The 11,602-nt window shown below is 31.0% G+C and overlaps 1 protein-coding gene across 5 annotated transcripts; it reads left to right on the top strand.

The window, feature by feature from the left end:
• The first annotated feature begins 1,100 nt into the window (after positions 1-1,100).
• On the top strand, positions 1,101-4,908 carry LOC18041538 (F-box protein At5g39450). 5 transcript variants are annotated; one of them, XR_002905420.1, is made up of 3 exons: positions 1,101-3,320; positions 3,411-3,528; positions 4,605-4,908. XR_002905420.1 is itself a non-coding variant. In XM_024184271.1 (3 exons), exons 2-3 carry the CDS (start codon positions 1,453-1,455, stop codon positions 4,618-4,620), a joined length of 1,884 nt encoding a protein of 627 aa, XP_024040039.1. In that variant the 5' UTR covers positions 1,101-1,299; positions 1,414-1,452; the 3' UTR covers positions 4,621-4,908. The 5 variants fall into 5 exon arrangements, 3 of the variants coding, with proteins under 3 accessions (XP_024040039.1, XP_006432120.1, XP_024040040.1); XR_002905419.1 differs by lacking the exon at positions 4,605-4,908 and adding an exon at positions 3,617-4,598; XM_024184271.1 differs by lacking the exon at positions 3,411-3,528 and having other exon boundaries at positions 1,101-1,299; positions 1,414-3,320.
• Positions 4,909-11,602: the final 6,694 nt, after the last annotated feature.

Below are 11,602 nucleotides of genomic sequence, written 5' to 3'. Positions count from 1 at the left end.
AATTTCTAATTGAATCCCAAATTGAAATTAAAAAAAAAAATTAAATTATCATACAGTCATACACAATCAAAACCAATATCATCAATGGTAATAAAACCCACCGCTTGTTCATAAAATTGAAGAAAAACTCACTTGTTCATAAAATTAAAACTCATTATATGTTGGTGGAGGTGATGGTTGATGGTGAAGAAGATAGGTGGTAGTGGCCAATGGTGGTGATGACTTCTTGTTGATTGAGATAGTGGTGGGAATTATAGTTATGTTAGAGAGATAGGCGAAGAGAAAATAAAATAAAATAAAAATAAAAATTTTTAATAAAGGTAATTTTGAAAAATAATAAGATAAATTAAAAAACGGGTGCTAGTAAGATAATTTCATGGAGTCAAATATAATAACCAAATAAGGTGATTAGTTCTCCATTCAGCATAAATTGGGCCCTACAGAGGTATATCCACTTCTTCGAACTAGTTAACCTAATATAAAACTGGGGTTCACAATTACAAACATATTTGTGGACTGGGCCCGGCCTTTAGGCCTAGTGCCAATTTTTTGGTGGCATCAATGATTAACATGTGCACAACCTTAACTATCACCAATTAAAAAGAATCAACGAGATTATGTTGCTAACAACAAAAAAAAAAAAGTCAAATAAACGTTTGGCAAGTCAGTAGGCAAATAATCGCAGCAAGTACAGTTTTACAAAAACTTTTCACGAAAAATAAAAAGCGTCAATTATCAGTCCTTAATTTCTAATGAATTTTCAAGTATGACTATACTTTGTCCATTTACACCATATAGGTCCCTAAAGGCAAAGTAGTAAAAAGTACAGTAAATGACCTAATGCAAATATATAATTTCTCTTGCAAATTAAAACAAGTATACCAGCAATCATACGTAATGATGGCCCACATAAAACGTTTAGCGAATGGATGTTGAGAAATGAGAATCATGGGAGAAAGAGTGGGAGAGAGGTTTGGACTTTTGAGGCTTGGCCTGGCTTCCGCTTTAAGCTGAACTCAATTTCAATATTGGCTGGCTGGACCCCGGGGGAAAAAGCTTATTAATCGTAAATTGATAATATTAAAAATTAAAAGTTTAAAATAAAAAAGAAAAAAATGGAATATGAAATGAATTTGAGGACTCTCAAGTCAAGTGTAGACTTGGAGTCTTTGATTCAATGGGTTGTGGCGATGACTTTACTTCATCTCTAATCTGAGAGCTTCTCCTCATATTTCTTCTCTCATCCCATAAGTCGCTCCAGTTTTCAGAAATCTGAGATTTACCCAGTTGGGTTTTCAGGTGAGAATTGAAGAATTTGATTTTAGTTTCTGGGTTCATTTTTTTTCAATTTATGAACAAGAAGCCTTTCATGGGCAGTGATTAATTTTTTGTTTTCGTGAATAAATCTTGCAGCTGGAATTTGAAATTTCGTAATAATAAGTGAATTTTGATATGTTGTCTGAATCTTGTGGGTTGAGCTTGCTTGTAGCTCTCCCTGATGATATATTTTCAATTATATCGCGGTTTTTGTTCCCGAGGGACTTATGTAATCTTAGTGTATGCTGCAAGAGTCTATGTTCACTTGTGGCCTCTGAAAAAATTTGGCTCACTCAATGTGATATGGTGGGGATTTTGCCTCATGAAGAACTGATTGAATGGAGAAAAGGGGTCTCTTCTTATAAGGCACTTTGCTGCTTCCTCGTTAGTGTTAAGCCTTTAATTGGAATTTGGGTTCACCAGAATCCTGAGCTTGGCAATGTAGTATATGTCATGCCTGGTTTTGTTTCTGTTGTTGGGTGCCGGATAATACCTCAAGAGCTTGGACCGTTAGGAGTTGAGGATGGTCCGATCTTATGGGCTCCGGTGTTTGAAATTATTGCTGACTTTGATGGGTCAACCATATTTTTTCTACATGGAAGAGAGAAGGGACATGACTACTTGTATCCTGGCTTAATAAAGGCTGTTGAGAGGAGTTGCAATGTGTTATTGCTTGAAGTTGAGCCCACGCAACAAAAAAATCAAGGTAAATTATTGCAGAGTAGCAGCCTGGTTCAATATCCTGAGAAAGAGATATCACGGAAAGTTGCTAGGTCAAATAGTGGATTGTCAAGGTCCCAGAGGGTGTTAGAACAGAGTGAACCAGTGCAAGCGGTGCCATTCAGCAAGTTGGCTTTCAGTGACAGAAGAAAGTTGCTTGAGACTGTAACCAGCCAAGTTCGTCTAAAGGTATCTGATTTGGAAAGTAGGCCGTTATTTCCTCAGCTTAGGGATGATGTGGAGAATTTTCGGAAGGATATGGTGTTATTGTCGGAGAGGAGATCAATTCTTCTGAAAATTTTCAAGTTTGGTGGAGATGATATTGACTGGAAGGCAGGCCCTGAACTGCTTTCTGATCCTACTCAATTGGAATTGAGTGAAATCAGAAAGACTCTTGATATTTGGAGTAGTGTTCGTAGTACACTCAGTGGAGATCATGGTCACAAACATCTCACCAAGTCGAAAACTCTTGGTGGGTATTTTAGAAATAGCTTTAGACAGATTTTAGGCAGATCTGGTTCAATTAATGGTACTTGTACAATTTCAAGGAATAGTTCTTCAGCCAGTGAGAACAGGCATGAACTACTTCACCAGTTTCTCAAATCAGGAGATACAATAGGTTTAACATTGCATGCATGCACTATGAAGTTATCATCGTATCGAGCATGGCCGAACATGCATGACAGTCGGTTTGCTCTTTACAAGCTCCCCATGCAGGCACCAAGAACCGACCAAGAGTATGCTGGCCTTTGGGGAGGGACATTTGGTTGGCCACCTGGGAGACCTTCTGAAGATAAGCCTGGCAAAGCTCTGTTCTTCCTTCTGCTCTCTTATGAGGAGTCCCGAGGGCAACGACTTCTCATTGCAACCAAAATTTTGGAAGGCACGCACTATGTTCTGCATCCAAATGGCTCAGCAATGTTCATAGTTAATGTCGATGAGCCTTCACTGGATCCATTTCCTTGGGATACTGATGCAGATTCTTGTCCTGTGAATGTGAAGCATGCTTTTGTAGGAGAGGGTATTGCTAATGGGTATGGTTTCAGATATCCAGGCTCAAAGCCTGGTTCCCTCTTTGTAACACAAAATGGTCTACTTGCCTTCATCTGGAAGGAGTCCAGGGTTGTCTTGACCCTGCAGAGGCTTAACTTACCAGAACTGTTGAAGAAAGGTGAACAAGTGCCAGCTCTGCTTCCAATAAACAACTTTTCATATTTGACCAAATCGTATTCAAATGTTTTTGCTGGCTTCTCAAATATGTCGACATGTTTGTCTTCTCCAAGGTGTGCCTCTTCCCCTTGAATGTACAGCTTTTTCTGTGTTTTTTTTTTTTTTTTTTTTGCATTTATTGAGATATTGTCTTCTGTGTGTAGTCCCCAGATTTAGAACTCGCTGATTACAGAATGTCCTGGTTTTTCTGGCCACCAAAAAAAAAAAAAATAGCGTCTTTGGTGTATGCTATTTTCTGTCGACATGTTTGTCTTCTCCAAGGTGTGCCTCTTCCCCTTGAATGTACAGCTTTTTCTTTGTTTTTTTTTTTTTTTTTTGCATTTATTGAGATATTGTCTTCTGTGTGTAGTCCCCAGATTTAGAACTCGCTGATTACAGAATGTCCTGGTTTTTCTGGCCACCAAAAAAAAAAAAAAAATTGCGTCTTTGGTGTATGCTATTTGCTTTACCATACTTAATAAAATTGGATTTGAAATTGTATCTCCATGCTCCATTGTTCATATAAAACATTAACGCCTTTATGGTGTTTTCTCTTGACACTACTGTATTACCACACTGGTAATCATAAAAGTATTGTGTGGGAAAGATCTAAGACATCTAAGTTACAGTGAGAAAAAGACAATCGACAAGCATAATGGAGGGAGAGGGAGAGAGAGAATGTTATATTTTTAATTTTAGCTGTGAAAATAGCTGGAAAAAAACTGCAAAAAGAAATTTTTCAATTATCCATTAACAAGAATTAGCTATTTGTTCTCTTAGAGAGAGTGAAAGGGGAGGGATAGAGAACCTTTCATGTATATGAATTAAGATTAAGGATTAAGAGTTGATTTTGTCTGGTTAGTACATATGTGTTTTATGACTTTATAATGCAGCCTAATTTTTAATCCTTTTATCAGGTTAGTTTGTTGCTGTATCTTATTTTGCAAACTTTTAGGCCATTCTTACTCTATCACCATTCAGTTGAATCTATAAGCACTCAAAACAAATTGTCCATTTAAAGATAGTTTGCATCTACTTTTGGTTTCATCAGGTTGGTGACCTTTCAAATTTAGTTAAGCTTTGCATATATTATTCTTGGCTGGTTGATTTTGAGGTTGACTTAGTTTCCCCCCTCCTTTTTTATTTATTTTGTCATTTCACATGTTATGGACAATAGACTCCGTCCTCTGTTTGCGTTGTAATATATGTTGTGAATTGGTAGGACTTGGTCGGTAAAATTATGAGAGTTAAAAAGGATTTCATATGTTGCTTTGGCTGGTTATTGGGGGTTGTCACTTCTTCTCGAAAAGATTTTAAATGAATCACCTTCTAATTTGAGGTCTTTGTTTCTTCGACAGGCAAAACCAAATTTAGGCAATTTATAAGCATTTGAGTTAGAATACAAAGGTTCAAAGATTGCTGTACTAAAGCTTGTCATCTGCTGCTGATGGTTCAGGGTATTGAACATCATTTATCCTTGCATATGATATGAAACTTATTTCTCATAAGTAAAATGAGGATGAGGTAATCTTATTGTATTTATGAATATATTTTCATGACATTTAAGGTTCTTCTTACATTAATAAATTTTATATCAAAGTTGAAACGCAGAAGCTTGTTTGTATTTTACTGTTGTAGATAAAAATTGATACATTTAGTGAAACTTGGTCATGCTTCTGATTGAAAAGTTTTGGCAATGGATTTCCCCTTCTCCATTTCAATTTTGTTTCATATTGTTCCCTCTCTCTCCATGGCATATCGAGTAATTTTCTTGTCTGTTGAAGATCATAAAACTGGTCTCTCTCTCTCTCTCTTTTTTAGCTTGTTTATATTAATGAAGATAAACTGATACCCCAACTTTGATTTTAGCAAAATTCGATTGCATGAATTTGTATACCATATTAATAGATTTTACTGGGTGAACTGGTTGGCAGCAGCGTGATGGTCGAATAATGAAAAAGAGTATTTTGGCCTCTAAATTGTAGAAATATTGTCACTAGAGGAGACCAAAATAAATAAATAAATTGTTAGTTGCCATTCGAAAGGGTTTGGCTATGATAGAGTTGCCCTAAGGTAGAGCATCTCTTCATAACCATACAATTAAAGTTATAATGATTTTTTTTATTATTTATCACTTTGCGTGTGTGGCTGAGATTTATACTCCACCGTAGATCTGCTCCAACATAGACATAACCCATTCGAAATTATACAGACCAGTCATTTTGGCATTTTGCAGGATGTGTAATGTGTCGATGAATACGTAAAAATGTCGAGTGTCAATTACTCAAAACAGTTTTTATGGGGATAACAGAAAATGCTCGCTGGCCTGAGTCTGGGTGCTCTGGGTCAGACTCAAATTTTACTTAAGAAACTAAATTTTGGTCTGAAAGTCTAATTAATAAATGTCTAAAAAAATTTAAAAAATAAATTATATTTAGAAAAAAGATATTTACATTCTCAAAGTTTGAGAAAATGGATAATAATATTTATTTAAAATCGTACAATAAATAAAAATATATTATTAAAATAAATATAATAATTTACATTTTGAACTTTATTAAAATATTAAAAAATTTTAATATTGTTAGTCTGTTGCATGGATTACATTATTTTATATAATATTTGTGTTTATAAAAAATTTTAAAGTTAATTTTTTTGGAATAATAGAGGTAAAAGATATAATGGTACTTGTGGGTGTTGGTGACTATTTCTCTAAATCTTGGAATGTAGACAGTAGACGCCCTTTTCCTATTTTATTTTAATTAAAACATATCTTTTAATTTTTATTTAACTCACTTATAACATATATTTAAAAATTTAAATCCTTTTAACTCGACTTTTAATGACTATTCTAATAAAAATAGAATAAATTTTGTATTTTATAAATTTGTAGGACATAATAAATTTTTTTAACTTAACACATAAGTTTAGATTTTTCAGATTTGGCCCAAAAAAACTGGCCCGACCCAATATAAGAGATATGCTAAGAGATTTTACTAGGAGTGTTCACAAATAGGATTTTGTCGATTGAACGTCAATTCATATCCGATTTATAATTTTACAGATTATAAATTTTTAATCCAATCCAATTCACAGATTGGTAAAATTCAATTCACACATTTACTTATCGAATGCAGATTTGACTCAATTCATATCCAATCTACTGTTTTGCGAATTTGTTTGCAAACTAAAAATTTTTTAATTCTGTCCAATCTACGAACTAACAAAATAAAAAATAATATAAAAATAATTTTACTACCGATTAAATTTAAAATTGAATAAGATTTAAAGAAATTAATTTTTTAAATAAATATAGAAAATACGTTTAAATTTTCAAAACATAATACTCAAAAAAGAAAAAATCTCATTTGTTTAGATCAGTATATGAAAATTTATTATTTAGGAAGTTATATTTGTTTATTTACTCATTTTTTATTTTATATTATTATCAGATAAGATATAATATGATGTTAATATAACTATATATTAACTTACTAGTAAGTATTAATGTCATATTTACAAGTTTTTTTATTATTATTTTTGTGTGGATTCGTAGATTTTTGCGGATTTATACAAGTAAATATGTATCCAATCCACCACTTGTGGATTTCTAAATTTTTAATTCAATCAAATCCACCAATCCATATATCGAATTTTTACGAATTAGATTTCTGAGAATCAGACGGATTTAACATATCAAATTGTATTTTAAACACTCATTTTACTAACCCTACTTTTAAGATAATGTTACATTTTCTATGTTGTACGCGTGTGCTGTATGCATATGCAAACATCATATGACAGTTGTGGTCCAATTAAGAATACTCTAATATAGCAATTATTAAATTGAAGTGCCAGTTGAAATATTGATGATTCAATTTGGGTAATCAAACCTCAAAATTATTATTATTATTGTTATAATACACATTCAGACCAATAATGGAGTAGAGAGTAGACCAAGTAAAAAACTTGGGGTCAAGCAAGCCCACAGGAAGAATAAATTAAATAATCTCATTTGAAAATTAAGCTTCCTGCCTAAACAATGTGTGGACCTATTCAAAGTACTTTTTAATGATATATTTTAAAACTGCCAATTATCAAATGAACATGACATTAAATCATTCATACACATTCTGTCAAGGAAAAATAGGATGTAATTGTGTTTTTGTTAAGTAATTAATACCCTTTTAGCATTTCAAACCACAATCTTAAATAGAGTTTTATTAAGTTTAATAACGTTTAAAATGATAAAATTCATATACAATATTAAAACAAGAAGAAGAAGAAGAAGAAGAAGAAGAAATATATAGTATGTTTGGAAAAAAAAAATCCCACAAATATATTTAGGCAATATCTTATGTATTAATGATATCATGTAGATGAATCACAATCTAACGAGAGTTTTCACACTTTATTAAAATATATTGCTTTACACAATATGATATACAAGTGTTTCCATATTTTATTAAAAGTGTGAGAACTCCCATTAAAAAATTTCTATCATACAAATTATCTCAATAGATAGAACAACAAAATAAATTTATATTTTTAATACAATCAGCTAATTTATTGATTATAATTATAACACTTTTAATAAAATGAGAGAGTGCTACTTGGTTTCTTATCAAAATTGTTTTTAACGCTTTGAACCATTTTTAAATTTTAATACTCTGTGATATGAATGTGACATTTAGCTTATAAATTAACTAGTTTTAATTTGTGTCTATGTTGGACAATTAATTATATATTTAGAAGATGACATTTTAGCTTTTAATACTTCTTTACATTTAAAAGAATATGTGGATGAAAATTAAAAAAAAACTTTTCTAACACAATCATTGTCCTATTGTTGAAATCAAAATTTTTTTTTTTTTCAATGGGCTGAGGGCATAATGCAAAAACTATCAACTTACTATATTAATAATATAAAAATCTATAAAATTGAAAAGCCAACGGCAGAAGTCATCACCTATTCAGAATTTTGGTACAATCGAAGTTATAATTAGGAGGTGGCAAATCCAATCAACAAATCAAATTGTAAATGAATTGGGTAAAATTCGATAGATTTGAATTTGATTCATTTAATAAATTAATTGTAATCTTACGTTTATTAAATAAATATTCATTTAATTCAGTCACTGTACAAAACTAAACGAATTGAATCAAATTTAGATTTGTTTACAATTTATTTAATTTGCTTATGCAGAATTATTTATTTGTCTTTGTTATTATAGCTTATAATTATGAAACTATCCTCCACATTTTTTTAATTTTGTACACAAAAAATTAATGGTAAATAAGTAACTTAATTAAATGGATATTAACAAATAGACTCATCTTCGATTCATTTACGAATTGTTTATCAAACGAATTCTAAATTAATAAATGAATGAGTGATCTCAAACTTGGATTCGATTAGTTTAGTTAGCGAATTAAATCGAAGAGACATATTTATTAAACGAATCAATTTTTTCAAACCAAAATCTATATAATTTTACTTGAATGAATAGAATAAATGAATACTGATCTAAATTGCCACTACTGATAATAAGTTCTAAAGATATGACAATTGAGACCGAAATAGGTAGTTAATGAATTACCTACTTTACATAAAACTAAAATTATCATTAAAAGTTAAAAACAAAACATAATTAAATTAAAACACTTGATTAGATATTTGGCTTGTAATCACTGTGATCTTAGGCATCTCTCGCAATCCTCCCCTCCTCCTCATGTCTTATTTTACGTTTTGATTAGGAAATATTTGATGGAATGCATTTTCCAAATCACCCTTCGCATTTTCATTCAGATTTCTAAGAAAAATGATGCTACCATTCTAGTTTGCATGATAATTCCTAAAATTCACTACTACCTTTGCTTCACTCATATTAAAAATGGGGATTTTTTGGTATTTAATTAACTTTAGACAATCTTGCTCAAGGTTTATTTCACCCGCCAATCTTTTCTCTTTGCTTGCAACAAAAAATGTTGGTCTTTCTCACGCTCTTGTGTTTTTTTGATTCATTAGTTGTTGTTGGTGAAGGAGCCGATCTTTAGGATATTGTTAAATAATTCTCCTATTTTCTACTATTTTTTCTCGATCATAATAGTTTATAAACATTTCTCAAGATATTTTTTCTTTCTTCTAATTTAATTTTTTGATCATGATAAATAAATAAATACATACATACATACATACATACATACATACATACATACATACATATATATATATATATATATATATATATATATATATATATATATATATATATATATATATATGAGCTTTGACTCTTTAAAATGCTAAATATCATGTGACTAATGTGTTTTTCCCAATGATTTTTTTTTGTTAGAACAAGAAATGTTTTGGTAAAAACCATCACCTATAACCTAAGAACATTCATGTTGTATTATCAAGAATCAATAACAAGTTATACGAAAGCGTACCTGAATCCATAACGCTGAATTACTCTCTAGGATTGTGTGGTTGACCTTCTAGATTTACACGTTCTCCTAGAGAATCTTTTAAGTTTCTCACTGCTCTCCCTCTGATGATGGAATGTCAGAAAGAATAGATACTTGTAACCTAGGGACCATAACCACTTATAATGACCACTTTTTCTTATTGTTATTATGTATTCTTAATTTTGCCCATCATAGAATTAGAATATCATTAAGTCTCTATATATTAAAGGCCCACACCCTATTAGATACATTAAAGCTCATAATACCAAAAACTTTAATAGATCACTTTTAATTAGACTTAACCTTATATGATAGTCTGCAACATATAATTATTCACTTATAAGCCTAACGTTGGATTAAGGATTCAACAATGTTATATTAAAAAAATTCAACAATCTTCCATTTAGGCTATATGTGAAACCTTATAATTATGCTTTGCAAAATAATCATATGAGCTCAACCTTTTTGTCATTTTCGAAATGTATCTAGAACCAATCTGGTCCATCAATCATACCAACATAGGATCAAAGCAACCTTCATTACAATTATCGTAACTCGACCCATCAATGATCACTATACCAATACAATTGAATGACATGATCATGATATGAATGTGTAGTATGGAAATTTCATGGAATGTGATCTTAACATGCCTATTTCTAACTAGTCCACCTTAAATCTTTGTAAGATCAAACCATACCAAAATTAGAGTGTGAATAAACTAAACTTTATGAATGTGTAGTATGGAAATTTCAAGGAATGTGATCTTAACATGTTTATTTCTAACTAGTCCACCTTAAATTTTTGTAAGATTAAACCATACCAAAATTAGAGTGTGAATAAACTAAACTTTATTTCTGAAGAAAATAACCATAAATATCCATAAACTAAAATAACTGAAAATGTCTATAATATAAGAGTATCTAAAATCACAAACTTCCACTAAAACTGAATATTCTTTAATGACATGACACCTATGCTAGCAACATGCTCATGAAATATTTTGGGTGGCAATCCCTGAGTAAGCGGATCTACAATAATGAAATTTGTACCGACATGCTTAATAGACAACTATCCACTTTGAACTCTTTTTTTAACAACAAGAAACTTAATGTCTATATATTTGGACTTCGTAGAGCTCCTGTTGTTATTAGAATAAAGCAATATTGACTTATTGTCACAAAATAATCTAAGTGATCTATCAACACCATCTACCAACACAACCCCATGACAAAATTGCATAGCCATATTCCATGATTGGATGTCTCGTAACATGTTACGAACTCTTTTGCCATCGTAGAAGAAGATATAAGAGATTGTTTAATACTCTTCCAAGAGACATCACCCCAGCTAACAGATCCAATAATACTAGATTAAAAAATCGAACATTTTTCTCGTTGTTTTTGTGCTTCTTTGTGATAATGTGCAGTTTCATGCATACCATACTTTTAGTTGTTTAGAGTCGATAACACATGACACCTTAAATATATTTCTAGTACCTAATTAAAAAGTGAGTAATGTTACGCAGGCGTAGGTAAATTTACATATTTAATAATTGAAAATTATTAATGATTAATTTATTAATATTCACTTTGACTGAACATGTTGTTTATTTTTATAATTAGGTAAAAATTAAAAACACTTTACTTAATAATATATGACAATCCTAAAGAGATAACTATTTGGACAGAAATAGTCAGTAAATATATCACCTACTTTACATAAAATAAAATTAACATTAAAAGTTAAAAACAAAACACAATCAAATTAGAACACTTGATTAGATAGCTAAACTATGATCATTGTGATCCTAGGCACCTCCAGCAGCAGCGTCCTCTTTTTCATTGTCTTTTTCAAAATTTTGGCTGGGAAATTTTTAATGGAATAC

The sequence above is a fragment of the Citrus clementina genome, unplaced genomic scaffold, assembly GCF_000493195.1.
Source record: "Citrus clementina cultivar Clemenules unplaced genomic scaffold, Citrus_clementina_v1.0 scaffold_5, whole genome shotgun sequence".
NCBI classification, from domain to species: Eukaryota; Viridiplantae; Streptophyta; class Magnoliopsida; order Sapindales; family Rutaceae; genus Citrus; species Citrus x clementina.
Note: the sequence above shows the minus strand (reverse complement) of the source record. Positions and strands in the feature narration are given on the sequence as shown.

What these genes read in the sequence shown, in the direction of transcription:
- LOC18041538 (XM_024184271.1), top strand. Translation starts at nt 1,453, where the DNA reads ATGTTGTCTGAATCTTGTGGGTTGAGCTTGCTTGTAGCTCTCCCTGAT.